The sequence below is a fragment of the Pteropus alecto genome, unplaced genomic scaffold (genome assembly GCF_000325575.1).
Source record: "Pteropus alecto unplaced genomic scaffold, ASM32557v1 scaffold72, whole genome shotgun sequence".
Lineage (NCBI taxonomy): Eukaryota > Metazoa > Chordata > Mammalia > Chiroptera > Pteropodidae > Pteropus > Pteropus alecto.
Genome location: NW_006436811.1, coordinates 10,124,085 through 10,144,033, shown reverse-complemented (window position 1 = coordinate 10,144,033; position 19,949 = coordinate 10,124,085). Strand labels below are relative to the sequence as shown.

The window sequence follows — 19,949 nt, the reverse complement described above, 5'->3', positions numbered from 1 at the left end:
AGTATGTCATTAATTAAGGAATGAGATTTTTTTCTTTTTAGCTAAGATTATTGCTGTAAAAATAATTTGTGTTTTAGACAGTATTTTTGTTAACTTTTACTTTCTTGAATATCATATAGTTCTCTTATATCTATTATATATGTGTATATACACATGTATGTGTGTGGTGCACACACAGACACACACACACGTATCTGTATATATTATTTTGTCAATCATCCAGCTGTCCCAGTACCTGGGGTTAACATTGAAGAACACCTTCAGTTACGACAAGAAGAGAAACGGCAGCGAGTAATCAGGCGACACAGATTAGAAGAAGGAAGAGGTAAGAGGTAGCCGCAGAAAGTATATGAAAATCCCTTTTATTACCCTATACTGAGACCTCTGAAAAGTTTACAGAATAGGCTGATTTGGTAAGAAATAGAAATTAAAGTTAGTAATATTCTAGTAACTCATGAAAATAATGTGAAAATATTCAGAGTATTTATGATTGTGCTGATAACATACATTTAATTCAATAGGGTATTTATCACATAAGTCAACCATATTAAGAATTTTTGTGCCACTTGCCAGGCGCAAAAAAATTATTAGAGATAGCAACTTTTTTAAAAAACATGAATTCTAAGAATTTATTCTTCACCCAGATTTTGTATTCATCTTTGTAACCATAAACAAATTAGTTTAGCATAGTATTGTATTTTGTTTTCTTAGTCATTTATAATCATTATCATTTGGGCGTAGTCCTACCACTCTTTGTTATAATCCAGTGCATAATTATGCTTTTATGTGTCTTTTTTTTTTTTGAAAAAGCTTATTCTGGTTATATACAAGAATGGTAAGTTGGAGAGTTTGCAGGTTTTAATTGCAAAGGTAGATTTACTATTTATCTTTTCTTCATTGTTAATGATCATTTCTCATCCTAAAAATACATTTAATGGTGGTTTTAATAGGTATTTAGTATCTATCCAACAAGCAGAGATAAATATAAGCATTTTTAGTAATTTTTAGTAATACTTATATTTAGTAATACGTCTATTTTTGCCCAATAGAATCTTCGTTGTAGGATTAAGGCAGAGGTCTGTGATTTTATTCTTCTGCTAGAGAAAATCTTGATTAGAAATATTTTCCGATATTGTATATTTTAAATTCTTATTAGAAATGACATGATGCTTGATGCATGAGATAGAACCTATTACCCATTTAACCATCATTACAATTTTTTCTAGGCATCTTTTTTTTTTTAATGTAAAATAAGATAAGTAGTAAAATATATAGCACACATGGTAAATTCTGTTTTTATTTAATTTATAAAACACGTTTGGAACTTGAGGATTGTTCTTTACTAATAAACAGTGTTGATGAATTGATACAGTGAATATTTGCAGTTAGTTTGGCTTTGTTTACATGAACTTATTGCCTTTAAAGGTTATTTTAATGAAAATAATGTATAAATATATGGGGAAATAGACATTAAATGTTAAGTAGAAAATAGGGTAAATTTTAAGTTCTGGTTATTTAAGACATATGGTAATTGAGTGATAATTCCTTTATGTTAATTATATGATTTGCCTAAAGTTAATTATCAGTGTACCTTTTTAGTACCTGTTTTTTCCTTTTTTTCGAAAATACTAGGTTGAATCATATGAATTGACCTACCAAACTCAGCAGTTTCTTATGTTTCAGCCAAAGTATATAGCAAATCCTTATGATGACATATAATCACTTGTCTAATACTCTATACTTTGTTAATTTTTTTCTTTTTCTATAAAAAGCTGTTCTTCTCTAGCCATAATATATTTCTGCATATCAGAAGTAAAAGGACATTGATTATGCATTTTGTTATTCAACAAAACTTTGTGATTGCAGAATATTCTTTATCCATTTATTTTAAAATGTGTCATAGACCTTTAAAACATAAACTCTAACCTTTTAAGGTTAAAAAATTTATTTAAATATTTATAGAAATTATATCTGACCTTATAAACACAGTCTTAGGTTCCAGGCAGTTGGTGTATATTTTGTGACAAATTAATTTCATATGCAGTCAATATACTGAAAAATTTATTCTGATTATTGGTGCCCAAAAATTGTCTTATATTTTGGTTGAGCTTTCTGACACATATCATCATCCTCTTTCATTTATGTTAAAACAGAATGTGTAGTAAATACATCTTTTCTTGATGGGTTAGAATCTTCATTATGGACCTTAATTTTTTCATGGTACTGAAATTTGGGCATATTAGAACCATGTCCTCGCTTTGCACAGTCACTAGGGTTACTGTGGAATCATGCAGTGAGGACATAGTTCCAATATGCATGAGTTTCAGTTAACGCGGTACTGTGCAAAGGGAAGCCTACTTACAAAGTTTATTTTGTACAAATACTTTTAAACAAGAATTCTAATTATATCAATTTTTAAAAGTCAAGCTTCAGATTCTTATTCAATGACTTTGGAAAATTGTTTTACTATAAAACAATACCACGATACGATACTTTTATAATCTTTATTTTGCGCCTCAGCATTTTGTTATGAGCAATTTTATAAGAAAACAAGTTTTTATAAGAAAACAAAATGTACACAATTGGATAGGGGAATAAACTGGAATGATAAATACCAAAATGATAATAGTGATTTTTCTTGAGAAATGAGTTGTTCTTTACAATTTTTTTTTCTAAATACTCTTCAGTATATGCACATTACTTTATAAACAAAATAAGAGTTATGTTTTAAAACCGAAGCCATTGTTTATTTAAAAATATAGATTGGTTCAGAGACACTTACATTTTACCTTTGTGTTTTAAAAAATACACATATTTTAATTGGATGGAGGAATCCCTTTCAGGTACTATACTTTTCATTATTTTTAGACAGTGGTTTGTTTTCAAAGTGGTCTCAAAGGGACCAGCATCACTTGGGCACTTGTTACAATTGCCTGTTCTCAGGCTCCACCCCAGATTTACTGAATCAGAAACTGGGGAATGAGGCCTAGCAAACTGTTTGAACAAGCCCACCAGGTATTCTTACGGTGCTGAAGTGTGAGAACCACTGCTCTAGGGCAGTATTGTTCACAGTGTGTTCCATGGACTGCTACCATCAGAATCAAGTGGGTCTAGTGAAGCAGCATTTCTGCCTGAGGGTCCTGGATACAGATTTGAGTCCCATGCTCAGTGTCATAGGGCTCTTGTTTGGCACTGTGCTAGAGAGGATTGTTAGTCTTGTTTTGTCACCATGAGGAACAGATATATTTTTAGTGTTCCAACTGCCACACATTCTTGTCTTTTTTTTTTCTTGGCGTATGCTTGTTACTTTTTAGATACTAACAGTTTAGTAATATGTTAGTAATTATGCTCATTAGTAATTTGGCTTTTACTTATGATGAAATTTCAGAACTTCACGATTATGTTATGTTAAATTATTTTACTTGATTTAGCTATCTCATCTTCTTTACCAAGTTTGTGTTGTTTTAGAGTTGATCAGAATTTAGGATCTCACTCTCGCATTAAAGATTTACTCAGTCAGCCTTAGGGCCGATTCATGTCATTTAGTTGCTGTTTATGACACAAAGTCTCTATAATGGAATGCGTTGAAACCCCTAAAAGCAGTCTTATTACTGTTTTTTGATAAATTTGGAACTTTGTCTTTAAATATGATATTAATCTTCTGCATATTTTTCTTAAATATATGTTCTTAGGTAACAGTAGTATTCATTTACAGATTTTATTTCAATGACGTTTGTGATAACTTTAATTTGTTTTTTAGATTACACAGGATTGATCAATGTATAAATTCTGTGAGACTTGTATTAAGTTTATAAGTGAAATAGAATTTTTCAGTATAACTCTCAAGTCATCAGATGGTATCAATGATCTTATCTTTGTATTCCTTCTTGGCTCTTTATTATAAGGAAAACTAAGCTCAAATAATGTTGGCTACTTTTCCTTCTTTCTTTTCACTCTAAATGTCAAATCAAAGTTTTATAATAGTTAGCTGTAGATGCAGTGACCTTTTGTTTTGGTTTGTCTGGGACAGTCCTATTTTATGCCTGCTGTTTGGGCATATTTCTTAATAGTTCCCTCAGAATCTCTTTTGGATAATAAGTTATATGGTTAGTGTAGCTGTATAGCATGGTGGTTAAGAGCATGGGCTCTGAAGTTAGACTCTGGTTCAAATCCTGACTTCTTAACTTTTACTGGGGATACTTTACCTTGGAATTTAACTATGCCAATTATATCACTGACTGAATTTTATGTTTTCTATATTTGTTTAATGTTACAGTATATACATTTTTATATTTTGCTTGTGTTTTTTCCCTTGCCTTCACATTTTCCTCTACCAGGCAAATGAGGTCTAGTCCAATGGGTATACTTCCATGTCTTAATCCATTATAATGTAATCATGTGCAGATATCTACACGTGTGAAAGTATAGTCATATGTTTATTTTACAAAGTGGCATTATATATTACAATGCTTTATAACATCTTTTTCTCATTTTACAATACAACATGAAGAACATACACTAGGTCAGTCAATATGGATCTGCTATATTCTATTTAATAGCTACCTAACATATCATAATATGGCTGTACTACAGTTTATTCAACTGTTATTTCGTTGATGGGCATTCGGTTATTTTCAGGGTTTTGTGGGTTTTGATATAATAAATATTCTTAAACTTGAAGCCATATGTATTGGAGTTTTTATTTATTTGGTAGAGATTCCCAGAAATAAAATATCTGGGCCAGAGAATGTTTGTTTTAAATTTTAATAGATATTTTAAATTGTTTTTAAAATATTATAGGAATTTATCTTCTCCAGACTAATGTATGAGGGTGGCATTTTTGCAAAACAATTAGTAGTGTTATCTCTTTTCTAATTTAAATAACACAAAAGCATTTTCTGTGTAAAATTTTTCATAAAGCTCATTTTAGTGGCCAAATATTCCATTGAATGGATATATCATAGTTATTCATTAGGCTCCAATTTGGATTTTTAATTTTTGTTACAGTAAGGTTATAGTAACACCTTTGATCTGAAAATAAAAATATATATATTTCAGAGTTTTCCTTAGGATAGATTTCTTGATGTACAATTACTGGGCCAAAGCATACTAATAATTTTTAGATTTTTGAAATGTATCACCAATAACTCTTCTGAAAAGCTTGTCCTATTTCACACTGCCACTTTTTCCAGTCACCCCTTTCCGCCTACCTGCCTGTGGATGTTCTCTGAAAAACCTATTGTCTACACGTGAATGAGGAAGCTTTTGAATATCTAAATCTTTTCTTTCACTCTCCTGTTTCATTCACTCCTCCTCCCACTAAACCAAATAAACCAACAAGTTATGGTAATTGTGCTTTCTTAATTCTATTAAAAAAAAATTATTAAAGCTTTTGAATTGTCTACTTCTTTAGAATGCCACTGTTGTTCCTTCCCTTAGCTCAGTCCACTTCTGTTCTTTGTCTGAATTACAGCAAAAATGATCCTATAAATGGTCTTACCCTCAATTTTATCTTCTTCTAAGCTATTGTCCACTTTCTATCCAGAATAGTTTTTCTGAAATGCAGAATGTTTTTTTTCTAAAAGCACTCTTCTGTTTAAAACCAAAAAACTATTCATAGTTCTCAGAGTGAATTCCACATTTTATCTCTGCAGCTTCATCTCTTTATTACTCTTCTTCCTATTCCCTGTCTCTAAACATTTTTTTCCTATATCTCTGAAACTTCATAGTACTCCATACCTTTTTTATTAGGTCTCAGCTTGTGTGTTTTTTTCCTATTTTTGTATGATGAAATTTCTTACTTTCCCATCCTCAAGGCTTGCTAGCTGTCCCTCCAGTGTGCTTAATTTTATCATAGCACACTGTCGTAATTTCTTATTGAGATGTGTGTAAATTCTTCCTACCCCCAGTAGACTGTGAGCTTCTTGAAGCAAAGATGGTGGCTTGTTTATCCAAGGACCGAGCCTGGTGCCTGAAATTGGTCAGTACTTAATATGTCTTTGTTGACTAATTGAAAACATTTCACAGACTTCTCATCACCTCTACAATGAAGTTTCATGGTATAGAAAGATTTTACTTACTTGTTTTTTGTATACATCTCCAAACTCATTTCCCACCACTTTCTGCTTTGTAACCCTATATTCCATCCATTTTAGCTCTGTGTGTTTTTAATGAATATACAAATTGTTGTTTAACATCCTCACGCTTTTATAAATTCTATTCCTTTTACCTTTAATGCCCTCTCTTCTTTTCCTCCTCTCTTGACAACCTTTTTCTCATTCTTTGAAATTTTTCTGATCAAATTCATTTGATCACTTTTCATCCTTTAGAATATACTGTATACTGATTTCCTTTATAACGTTTATCACAACATATTGTTATTCTTTGTTTTTATTTCTGTCTTCTCTATTAGACTGAATTCCAATGAGATCTGTGTCTTTGTCATTATATCCATGATACCTAGTTCTTATTACATTAAAAATAATAAAAATGTTTGGTAAATAAATGAATGACTATATTATGTTTGTAAGAAAAATTATTTTAGTCTATGAGATACAGAGTATTTTAGAACCTGGTAGCCTAGTATTATAAATGGTGATTTAAATTGAGCTCGGATGGTATACTTTTTAAGAGTAATTGCCCATGGGCCTGCTAGATTTATATATCAAAAGACTAATAAGATTGAATTTATTGAGAAGTTAGATAAATATGAATATTATGGGTGTACTGTGTTTATGGGAAGAAATATCCCAAGCAGACCACAGAGATAAGAAAATGGTAATACAACTTAATATTGTTATTTTAATATTTGCAATTCTTTTGTGTAGTTGGAAGGTGTTTTTTTAGAGTGATTTATATTATCTGCTTTAGTAAATCAGTTGAAAATTAATGCATGTTGAAGAAATAAGATATTTTGTTGATATTCAAATTATATCTCATTATTACATTTTAAAAAATGGAGCTCGGTTTATATATTCTTAGCTTAAAAATAATTGGTACTGTATTGCTAGGAAATAATATTTAATTCTAACATTAACACATTTCTATCTGTAGTAATAATAGAATATGTTATTCTTGGATTTTAATAGAATTAGTGCTCCTTGTATTTTTGTATATATCTAGAGACATAATTAAAATATTCTTTTTCTACCAATTTTTTAATGTTTAATGAAGGGTACTTTGGTATTTAATTTGACATTTGTTAGATTTTATAACAGGACAACAGTTTCATTTTGTTCCATTTTGTTCCATTGTTAGAAAAATTAATTATAGCTGAAGATCTGTAGGGAATCACAAATTAAAAATATTTAGCGCTCATATACTGTCAATTTTCTTTTCAATTACTGGTAACTTCATTATCAAATTTAGAGTGTTTTGGAATTTGCAGGCATTTTCGATGTTATTAAAATCAAGGAAGCTATAGTTCTGTTCTATATGAAAATACCTGAAAATTTAAGGTATAATTTAAAGTTTCTTTTCAAGCTAAATGATAATGGGAAAAAGCAGTTTTTAAATGTTATTGAAATTAATTTGGCCATACATTTTTTTTCCTTGAATATTATGCAAGTGGAAATAACTGTAATCTATGTGAGTATATATTTGTGTATGTATATATACATTCATAGTGGAGCTTCAGAAAGAAACGATTTTATGAGAGATGGTTAATGTTCCATAAATGTTACTGGGTTTAGAGTCCCCTTTTCAGCATAAATGGGAAGCTGTTTATTCTTGTTCTGATTTTGTGTAAGTGTTTAAAGTTAGATTTATCATTTTTAGAAAATCAAATCAACTAGAACTACAATTCTGTCTTTATAAAACAGTGATTTTCTATATATACATATGTGTGTGTATATGTGGTTGTATCAGATCACAGTAATTTTTGTTTTTGTTTTGTTTTTGGCCATCTTATTTTCTTGCCTCTATGACAGAATGCAGTTAATAACATTTATCTTGGTTTTGTAGCAAGACTGATATGGGTATTAAATCTTGAAGACCTTATTTAAATTTAATCATTAATTTAAAAAATTAATTGGTTTTTGGTATTAAAATAGGTAAGGTATTTGTTTTTCATAAATGGTTAATGAGTTTGAATGTATGGTGTTAAAAATATTTGTAAAATAAAATTTGTAAGAGAAAATATTTTAGTCTAATTATACTTTCCGATTATTTATTTGAGACTATTAGTAACTACCTGATAATTTTATAGGTATAAAAAATAGAATCTGACTATATAAACTATAAGATATTAAAGATATTTAAGATATTAAAATTTGTGTGTGGAATGGTGAATAGGTTGTGGTTGGGGGTGGAGGGTTTATCGGGAGAAAAGTATGATGTCCAAAACAGTAAAGAATAAATTTCCATGCTTTTTAGTTTGAATTATTTTTGTTCATTGTAGTGTTTTCATTTTGTGAGCTTTTCTATGCACATACAAAATGTTTCTCCTCAGGCCCCCTTGTATTTGCTGGTCCTATTTTTATGAACCATCGAGAACAGGCTCTAGCCAGACTCAGATCCCATCCAGCACAGCTAAAGCATAAACGGGACAAGCACAAAGGTATTTGGTCTTCCTTATCAACTAGGTGGGATACTTTCCCAATTTCTTCCACTCATTTGAATTTTGTCTCTGGGAAAATGCACAACCCTAATTCTTCTACTTTGCTTCTGTCATTATTATATAGCCTGAGGAGAAAGAACATGCTGAAAACTTGTACTGTTTGTCAATGACTATCAAGTTTATTTCACTTTTTTGTTAACTTTAAGAAGACATTTTACAGTATATCTTTTTGTTTTCCATTTCTTTTCAAATTTAATAATGTTAAGTGAAGGTGGAAAAAGTAATTATTGCTTTCTATTTTCATGCTTTATTATCTATTCTTAGATGACTGCCATCTGGCATTTTACTTTCTTTAAATGCTGTTTATTTGCTTTAGAATTAACAAGATTACTAAATTCAGTGTATAAAGTGATAATGAGTCAACTGCTATTGCATTTTTCCATTGTTTTAATATCAAAGTTTTTATACACAACACACATGAATTGTTCGATATTTGAGGTTCCAATCATGATATAGGTATAAGCAAAGAGTGAGTTATGGAGACCTATCCTAGTCCTCAGAAACTGTCAGAAGTCCAACAAGTTTGTGAATGACTGGGAATCTATCTATGCACAATTATTTCTGGCATTAGAGTTATGCATTAATTAAAAATATTCTTAAATCAAACTTATTTTCTTTATAGATTATGAATCAACTAAGATCAGGAAATAATTTAATACAGAGAATTTATAAATTTGCATATAAATTCTGCCTTGAATCCTGGTATGTGAACAGCGGCTCTTTGACCAGTATAAGTTACAATTGCTATTTTCTCAAATGCCGAAGATAAATCCCAGCAAGTAGAACAGAAAGTTTTAAAAACACATATTTCACATAGTCAAATTAAGCTAACGTTTTGTGTTTTTTTGCTATAAAACTGTTGACTAATTTTATGATTAAACTTTCACATACTACATATTACAATCAACTTTATTTTTATTTGTCTCTATCAGTTTGCCACTCAAAGCAAAAACACAAACAAAACAGACAAAAACCCATTTTTACTAAAAACACAAATAGAGTACTACTTAAGATATGTTCTGTAGAATTAAAAATTGAGAGTATTTTAAATCTGATGTGATTAACCATAGTAAAATTTATGATTGCTTTATTTACTGAGTGCTCTAACAATACCATAAATATTTAAATATGAGGAACAATATTTTGGGTATGCTCTGTAAATTATTTTAATTATTGCCAGAATCTTTGATCTCATATTTTCTACTATGCCACTATTAGATTAGATTTTCTCAATGTCTTTTTCCCCCCCAATTATATAAAAGTGAAGTTTTTTCCAATATTTTACCTGAAGTTAAATACATTTCATGAGAGAGTTTAAACCTTTTTGGGCTTCATATCGATATCTTGTAGACAAACATCTTTATTTTTTTCCTCAGAATTTTAAAATGAAATGCTAAATGGAGACAAATCTTACAAACTTTTTTATAATGTCACAATGATTAGCAATAGAAATCACTCAACAATAACTAGCCTCACTTTTACCTTGTCTGCCACAGGGTAATTTTATAACAAGACTCTGAATATTTGTAGCAACCTGTTTGGAAGGACTTATTTTATAGTATTACAGGGGTTTTTTTTTTGTTTTTTGTTTTTTTTAAATTAGATTGTATGGTTTTATTCAATGAAACAATTTCATCTCTTTACCACCAAAATATAAATTTAAAGTGTAAGTAATGGTGCCCTATTTGATACAGAGTATTAACTTACCACTTACTAATTCCTGTAGACCCACAAATTCTCCCTACTCCCTTTACATTCACTGTCCCTGTCATTTAATCATTTTGCCATTCCCTGCTTTTTACTGTTGCTACATACAGTGTCTTTTAATACATTTTTTTTTGCTATATATATATATTTTCTCTTTTTTCTTACCCTATTTGTCTTCCACTGAGATATTCATTATTTTAATTGCTGTGTTATGTCTTACATTTACTTATGTTGGTGGTAAAAATTGTAGGATGAAAACAGTTAAAATTTTCTAGATTGTGCCTTTTTCATGGGGGTGTGTGGAGGGTAAGAACTGTGGATTTATTGTTAACAGGAGTGAGCTCTAAGATGGAAAGTTGGAGAGCTTCTGGGAGATTGGAGAAAATTCAGAGAAGGTCACGGAGTACATCCTATACAGGCAAATTTTGACAAGAGGCAAAATAGAGTACTTAAGGCTGAATCAATAAATATATAATTCATATAAGATATAGTAAGTTATTTTAAAAATGTAACCAGAGACTATATTTCAAACAGATAATCTGAGTTAATATTTTGTTTCAGCTTTTCGGTGCCTTACATAGAAAAAGATTTTAATACAGTATTACTAATTAGGAACATTTGAATTACTCTGATAGTCTTGAAATCTATCTTAAAGTGACTGATATGAAAACCCAGAAGTACACTGATAAACATCTGTGTGATTCTGATACCTGTTTTCTGTTTAGAAATGGTGTGGTGTGTTGGAAATGTTATGCCTTCAGAATTACGCTTCAGTTTTAATCCTAAATTTGTCATTTACTAGAACTATGTGGCCATTCATAAATTTCTTAATTTCTTTGACTTTAGTTTTTTATTTTAAAAATAAGAATGATAATTCCTAACTGATTTAAATATGAGGATTAAATTAAGATATAGATGTGGATGTTTATAAATACATTTATATATTCTTTGCAAATAGAAATCCTCTATGAATACGGGCTTTAATTCTTCAAATTGAATTCCTTTCTCTTATAGAATCATTTTAAAAGTACAAAATTTGAGATTTCTTGAATGCGTAATTAGTTTATATTTACAAAAGATTTAAGATGTCAGACATTTGGTGGTGGTAAAATGCATGAGTCTTATTTTCCATCAAACTCCAAAACTGCTCTACCATTTATTCCTTTGGGCTGGTTACTTAATTCCTCTAAGCTTTGATTTTCACAGCTGCAAAATTAAATAACAATACCTATTGATTAAAGAAAGCAACAATAGTGATTATTTATTGAGCACTTTTCTTGTTATTTCACTTCATCTTCATAAGAACCTTGTGAGGTAATGTACCATTATTGCTATTTTAATAGCTGAGAAGGCTAAGATTTACAAAGTCCAGTGTCCAGTTGTCATACAACTCTCTAATAGTAGAGCCAGGATTCCATTCCAGCTCTGTTGGGCTTTAGTGCCCAAAAGCACTTATCTACTGTGCTATTTAAATTTGCAGTGTTTAGCACAGAGCAAGTATTTAGCAAATTGAGTTGCTACTGCTTTGCTGTTTATTTCAGTGATTTTGCTTAAAGTACTCACTCTGTTCTGTGATACTTTTTGTGAAATGCACAACCATAAGATTACTCAAAAAAGTGTAGATTTAAATAAAAATTAGAAAGCTAAGTTTTTTAAATACCCAATCCTCTTTGTGTATACACAAATATGTATACACACACACACACACACACACACACATATACACACACAATATTTTACTATCTCTCAAACTTTATACCTATATAGTTTCAATATCACATATGTGTGAACATATTTATATTAGGGAAAATATAGATATGTTCATATCTACATGGCCATTTTAAGAATATTCAGATTATTTTTCCTACAAATCTGAGGTTAGTTTTATTGCTGCTCATTAACACTTTACTGAGTAGTAGGCTCGAGCAGAATTAATCTTCCCGAATTTCACTTGCCAATTCTTGGAATTTACACCAAATTTTTGGCTATTTGTGAGGTACCTTGTTTTCTTTGATAGACTTTTATAAATTTCTAAATTATTAGAGTTGTACTTGATTTTTAATTGTCTTCAAATACCAGATACGAATATATATTTTTTTAAATTCTGCCACTGCTGCTGATAATGATTAAGAACCTTAGTCCTATTTTTACTTGTAATAATAATATTTTCACCATTTATAATAATCGAGAAATTATTTTATATAGATACAGGTTTGTTTCGATGAACTTGAACAAATGTTTCTAGTTATTTTTACCTTTAATAGCTACAGTTCTTTTAATTACCATGGTTTTAATCAGTAAATTACTAGACATTTTTTTTTTCCTCCTTCCCTGATGCTATATCTCTATTGTGGGATTTGTATCCATATTTAATCTTTAACTCAAGAGAGAGGGCAAATTCAAAAATAAAAGATTCTAACTAGGCATCAGTCTATTTATATAACATGGAAAGATACTTGTAATATTGAATTTAGTTAAGTCTGGCCAAATCATGAACATCATTTGTTTTCTATGTTAAACCAGATTTGGTTTGAATAATTAGATATTTCTACCAATTGAGATAAAGCTGTGAAATTTCTGTACATCTGGCATCTTATTTGTACAGTGTTTGGAAGCTGCTTATTCTCTTCTGTATAGGCCCTTGTTTATATTTAACCATTCCACTGCCTTTTAAGATGAGGAGTCTTTGAATTAAGAGTATATTTCATTTTAGGTGGAATGAAACCAAATGTTCTGGGTTTTTTTGTGTGTTGTTTTTTTTTTTGTAGCCCATTTATTCTTGCAGCTTTAATTTAGCAAACCCACATTAGATAATTTAGCAGAAGAGGAATCATATTTTTATCCTATTATAGTAAAACCTCTCACTAATTCAGAATTTATGATGCAGTATTTGTGATCTTTTTTGAGTAAAAATTCAAAATAATTTCTTCCTCTGAATTTTCAGGGTCATACTTATAAGGGGAAACCTGTCTAAAATCACTAGCTTTTCAAACCAAGGGCTCAAGAAATGAAGGATTCCTTCAACGTGCCTTCAACCTCTGGGTCCAGCAATTAATTCTTGTATGTTAAAGGACTTTCATGTTTATGGTACATTTTTATGTAATATAGGCCTATTTTGAATTATAATGTAGGTAACCACCTTTTATTTATTGTAGCATTTATTTTAATCTGTAGTCTGTACTGCTTAAAGGTATTAAAATTGAATTTTTACCTAAATGTTCTATGATAAAGACCTTTTCAATAAGTCGTATAGGACAACCCATTCCACGTTATTCCGAATTAGTGAGGTTTTACTGTCCTAGTGTTATAAGGAGTTTAAAGCTTTTCAAAACCATAGTCATTTAGCTATAGAAAGTTATGTCATAATTTAGGCCAATTTTGTCTTACCTGGATGTTACTAAAGATTAGAAATATTAGATAAAAAAGAAAGGATAATGTGAACATGAAATAATTTGATGTTATTCTGCTTATCATTCTAAAGTGGGCAATGAAAATGCAGAATTAATAGGTATGTCTGTAGATCTACATGTGTATCTTCATATCGTACACACGTACATAGAGTTGCTACTCCAAAAGAGAGTGACTTGGACTAGCTGACCTTTGAAATTCCTTCTAGATTTATATTATTCCATGTGCAAGGAATTTGAATCTTGATGATCTAGAGGTCATATTCTAATGATGTATAGTTGTAGATTAGGAAAAGTTAATTGCCTCTTTTATTTGCACATTCCAAATAAAGGTTTTATATTCTGGAATGTGCGTTTTTACTTTATTCCTAGAATGCCGGAATATTTAAAGCCAAATGTAGAAACCAGAGAAGGCCTAAGGCAAGCATAAGGGAGGAAATTATAAGAAGGAAGGAGGAAAGAAGGAGTGAGAAAAGAAAAGTTTGGTTGAGAGTAGTTAGTGGTTAGAGACCAGAAGACCACAAAGCAGAATGGCTGAGGGGCAAAGTGGGACATGGAAGATAAATGAGATTAATCCATTGAATTACAATATATTGGATAAAGCTACTTGGTGTTTTAAAATTTTTTAAAGTTTCATTGAGTTTAGCAATACTGGTGGACAGGGTAGCCTTTCTAAGATGTGTTTGGGAAGTCTAAGTCATTTGTGAGCCAAGTAGGAATTTTTTTAAATGACTAGTACTAACAATATCACTAAGTTTAAAATAATTGTTAAATGACTTTGCATGCAGTTATTTTTTTGTGCAAACTAAATTTTCCCATATAAATTATTACACTTAGAATTTTGTTTCTATTAATGACCTGTTTATATTACATAACTGATTAGCTTAATAGGTTTTATTCATAACCAGATATTTTCACTGTTTTTATTGATTTAGTGATATTTGCAAACAGAAGTATGTAGTATTATATCCTTTCAAAATTGCTTCTTTGCAGGTAGATTCTTGATCTATCACTTCTAACAGCTGCAGATTCTTCTTGCTTGTTCCTTTTAACATTTTTCTCTTTGTTCTTCCATAGTAAACTTATTTAAAATTTTATTTCGAAGATGAATAATGACTTAATTACAAATTATAACACTTACAGATGGAAGTGGAGAACGAGGAGAAAAGGATGCCAGCAAAATCACAACATATCCGCCAGGCTCTGTGCGATTTGACTGTGAACTCCGGGCAGTACAAGTCAGCTGTGGATTTCACCATTCAGGTAGCAGCTGGAACTTTAGGGTATAACTGCATTTTTACAATTGTGCTAAACCATTTATTTGTTTAGTTTAGATAAATGTGGTTTAGTTAATTGTGTATTAAAAGCTATAGTGCTGCAGTATCTCTCAATTCTATAAAAGCTTTGTATTTATTACAAAATCCCTTTAAAAACGGTGGCATGATAGAATAAGTACTTGTCTAGAGATCTGACTTCTAGTCTGTCTTCTAATGGACTTATAATTCACTTCAGGAAAATCTTGAATATCAAATAATATCTGAAATCTCTTTGAACTCCAGAATTCTTTGATTTTTATAAATGGTCCCACATTTTGTTACTGTTCAATGAGAAATGTGCATCAACAAATTTATTTTTTTAATGTAAAAAATTAAATTCTTAGTAAAGTATTGCATTTGGGTTATATAGCTTAAGTTGTAGTATTCAACCTTTATGAAAATAAAAAATGTTAAATTCTTTGATGTTAAATATATTTCCTTACTTGATAAAACATTGACCGATATTAAAGTTTTGACATTTCATTCATGTACATAGTTGTGCAGAGCTCAGATCTCTTTGCTATCTATAGAATTATCCTAGATTTGAGAGAACAATATTTTATATGGAGTTGCTCATTATTATAAAAATTTTACTTTTGACCAAAACCAATGTTTTATTTAATATTAATGTAATTAAGTGGCATTTATAGAACTAAAATTATATTTATTTCTCATTAAATATAAATTTGTGCTTCACTTTTCTATTTTTAATTGCTCTATAAGTTTTAAAGAGCAAAAATTACACTCCCTTTAGTAGACTGTGATAGAAATATAAAATACATATAATAAGAAAAATTAAAGCTCTGTATTTTGGTTTCAGTGGTTTTAATGGAAAATGGAGATGTCTATACATTTGGATATGGCCAACATGGGCAGCTGGGACATGGCGATGTCAATTCCAGGTAGTCTAACTTGTTGGAAGAGACTGGGTTCTTTTTTTCTTTTTTCTACTTTTTTCCTTTCTTTTATCTTTTTTCCCCCTAAATATATATATTTCTGTGCTTAGAATAGTATTTGTACTACTGTTTTACCCAATGTGGCCTGCAAATTATTGATAGTTGTTGATTTTTTTGGTTGAGTGCTTTTGAAGGCGTAGATGATTTTGTAATTTCAGGAGAAAAGTTGATTTACATTTTATACATTTAAAATATGAGTGGTTATGAGTATCACAAAATCTTAATATATTCTTATTATCTTTTTAAAGGTTGTTCATAGCAATAGAAAAGACAAAGAATATCCCCAAAATGCATTTTAAAAAATTCAGTGGTGGATTCATTCATAGTCCTTGATGTTGTCTGTTTTGAAATTTTGGTCTAAAATTAACATGAAGTCATAGAAGCTGTGGAATAATTTTCAAACAAAACATAATGATCTCTCAAAGAAACTGTTTTGATTTAGCTAGAATAGTGAAGAACTAATTGTGGTAGAGATTACTAGACATTCTCTAATATCCATTCTTCCTTGCTCATTTGGTAGTAGAGTTTCAGTTGGTGACATGACCATGCAGCGAAAGACTTCATTTTCTTGCCTCCATTGCAGCAAGATAAGGCCATGTGAACTAAAGAAATGTGTGCAGCTTTGGAATCATGCTGTAAGGAAGGGGGTACACTGTAAGGAAGGGGAGTATACTTTCATTTCCCCTCTCCCTTCCTACCTTGCTGCCTGGGCTCCATACATAGTGGCAGGAACTGGAGAAGTCATCACAGTGGTCATAAGTTGGAAACTGTGTATTGAGAATGGCAGAGCTTCAAAGTACAAATAGTCTGGGTCCTTGACATCATGAAACTGCCACGTCAGCTCCTTGCAGTTGGACACTTACCTGAGAGAGAAATAAACTTTTATCTTGTTTAAATTTCTATTACTTTAGCTTTTATTACAGCAGTTGAATACCTGTCCTGTTTAATATAGTGAGAGTGCTTTTGGTCAAAAGTATAGAAAATCCATCTTTATTAGTTCAGGTCTTCCAAGAAAATATAAGACAGATTAGATGTGAAAAGGATTTATTGAGAGAAAACTTGTATGAAAAATAAAAGGGAAAAGAGCAGGAATTGGCAGGGAAACCCTTCAGACACAAGATAGGTCTGATCTCTGTGAAAAGAAAGAAGGATGGAGTAGGAAAAGTCTGGATTCCAGTGCAGTTCTGAGTAAGTTTCAGCCAGGCCAGTGGGGTGTCCTCAAGCCAAGGTTGCCTTTGGGAGAGTCCCAAACAGGGCAGGATGGGCTGTAGTAATACCTTTATACCATGCTCAGTCACAGGCTGTTGGCATCCCAGGGAAAGAATGGCCTCGCAGACCCAGAGGAACAGCATCTGAGGCTCAGTCAACTCTGCTCCCTGCAGCAGGTTGTCTTGAAGATCTGAGCAGTCCATGTGTATGGCTGCCCACCATTGAAACAAGGCTTATCTATCAAGTCTGGAGATATGTAGGGCAGTTCAGGCTGGACTTGCTTCATTAATTCAGTTTGCCATAAGAACCTTCTTTCTTTTGTCTTTTCACTCTGCCTTATTCTCCTTTGTCGTCATAAGGTATCTTCCAGAATTAACTGGACCTGTAAGGTTTCTTATTCACATAAAATGAATTATTCTAATTGTTAAATAAAATCCGGTATTTTCACTTTTTGAAACCATTCCATTACTGTGGCAAGGATAGAATAATGCCATTTATATCATAAAGGCCAGTGATTCTTAATCCTAGCCGCACGCTGGAATTACTTGCGGAACTTCAGAAATACCACGTCTGGATTCTACATCTAGAACTTCTGAGAGAAATGTGTTTAGGTTGAGGGGTGGTATTGGAGACAGCAAGGGTAGTGCTGGATAACGATCTTCTGAGTATGTTTAATAGCTTGAATTGATCATTTTCATGAAATATGATATTTTTTAATGTTGAAAATAAAATATTAGGGTTTCTTAAGACAATTAAATTCTGATGGGATTTGCTTTAACTTCCTAAAGTTGTTATTTCCCAACATGTAAATTTTCACTCCTGTTCCATTGGTCGAGTTGTAACCAGAAGACTTTTGAGTATGCCTGATGGATTAAACAAAATTAGTTAAAACCGTTTCTGCTATAACTACTCAAGTTACCTTGTTTGTCTGGATCTATTGGGACTTGGAAGACAGGAGTCATGAACCATGTTACGAATTCAGAGGGAATCGACCACTTAGATGGAAGAACAATCCCAGAAATAACAAAGACCGTATAACATGCATATTAACTACCACAAAGTAAAACATTGATAGGTAGTTACTTGAAATAAAGTGTATAGCTGGAGGGTATTTTTTAAAAGTTTCTAGTAATCAAGTGCTTTTAACTGGAATTTATTGTATAGCACATATTAATGATGTGTGATTTGTGTGAGATAAATATTGTAGTGTGCATGATGATAAAGATAGAAAAATGTTATTGATATTCTCTTTATGTAATGTGTTGTCTTGCCAGGATGACTGAGTTCAGTCTCTGGTTTGGGTCCTGATTCTATCACTTGGTACCTCTATGTCCCTGGCTAAGTTACTTAACTTTCCTGTGTCTCAGTTTCTTTCTCTATCAAATGTGAGTAAATATATTTCCCGCAAAGGGTGGTTGTGAAAATTCGGTGAGATGCTGCATGTTATTTACTTAACAGAGGGCGTAGCCCACAGTAATAAAGGTTAGTTATTACTATTGCTGCTTTTAAAAGTGAATGTCAAAAGTTTGAAGGCTTTTACACATTCACTTGTGACATGAGTCCACCAACCCTCCTTTCTGTTTATTTTGTTCAATATGCTCCTAAATTTCCAGATTTCAAATTCTTTTACTATTTACAATACACTTAAACCTGGATGTTGGGAAAGAGACCATGTAGTTTAATGCTTTTATTCTCCTTTTTCCAATAGATTTTTGCTAATTCTTATGTTTCTGAGTTTCATCTTTTTCTTGCTATACTATCCTGCTATACCATCATTGTGTCTGGAACAAGACAGGGTTTAAATCTTTGCTTCATCTCTTACAACTATGTGACCATAATTTACTAAGCTTTAATTTAAATATTGTTGAAGAATTAATATAGTTTATGTAAAGTGCCTGGCATGCACACATGTATACACACATTTTTGTTTCCTGTTCTTCCTATGTTTTCCAAATAATTTAATAAATGGGCTCACTAGTGTCATGGAAAGAGTTCAAAGACTGTATTAGAAGACGTGTCACCAACTCTTGGGAGAATCCGTTAAGCTGTTCAGATCTACCCATAGAGTTATTTTGATAATCAGTGATACATTTTATGTGGAAGTGCTGTGTGAACCGCAGACAAGTAAACATTTATGGATCTTTCTTCTTTGATTCTTTGTTTGAGTTGTATTGGACATTTCTGTGAGGGCATTAGTTCACCATACAGACTTTTGAAGTGGCAATTGTTCATTTGCCAAAATTCCCTGTACTTCAGCTTTGAGATCCACTTACCTTCACTGTGCCTTATTACTCCATTCTCAAAATAAAAATAATAACAATATTGCTCTTTTGAGGCATGCCATTCTGCTCTCCTCCCCTTTTATTACCTCCCTTTCAGTAACTGCTTTTCATTCTTTGAAAATTTAATATCTGCTTTATAGTATTTTCTCACTCTGAGTCTTGTCTCACTTGAGTGACTTAAGTATCCATGTAAATGGCCTCATGCAGTATACTTGTCTGACATTCTCATATCTAGTCACCTTTACTTCCACGTTCATGGTGGTGGTTCCCAGGAGCCATCCTGGATCTAGCATACCTCCAACTAGAATTCTTAAGTTTAAACAACCCATGATCCGATAACAATTTCATCTGTTACTTAGCTTTACTTGGCCTTTGACTTGATCAGTACTTCATTCCCTCTTGCCCTCTACTTTTTTACTCTTTCACCCTTTTCACTTTATGTCCTGCCCAAGTTA

General features: G+C 31.3%; 1 protein-coding gene across 1 annotated transcript in view; it reads left to right on the top strand.

Annotated features, from left to right (window-relative positions):
- Nucleotides 1-19,949, top strand: part of MYCBP2 (MYC binding protein 2, E3 ubiquitin protein ligase) — a 236,802-nt gene that overhangs the window by 68,197 nt on the left and 148,656 nt on the right. The window contains 4 exon segments of the mRNA XM_015590881.2: nt 224-325; nt 8,450-8,557; nt 14,875-14,994; nt 15,868-15,949. Of these exon segments, the coding sequence (XP_015446367.1) occupies nt 224-325; nt 8,450-8,557; nt 14,875-14,994; nt 15,868-15,949 (412 nt within the window).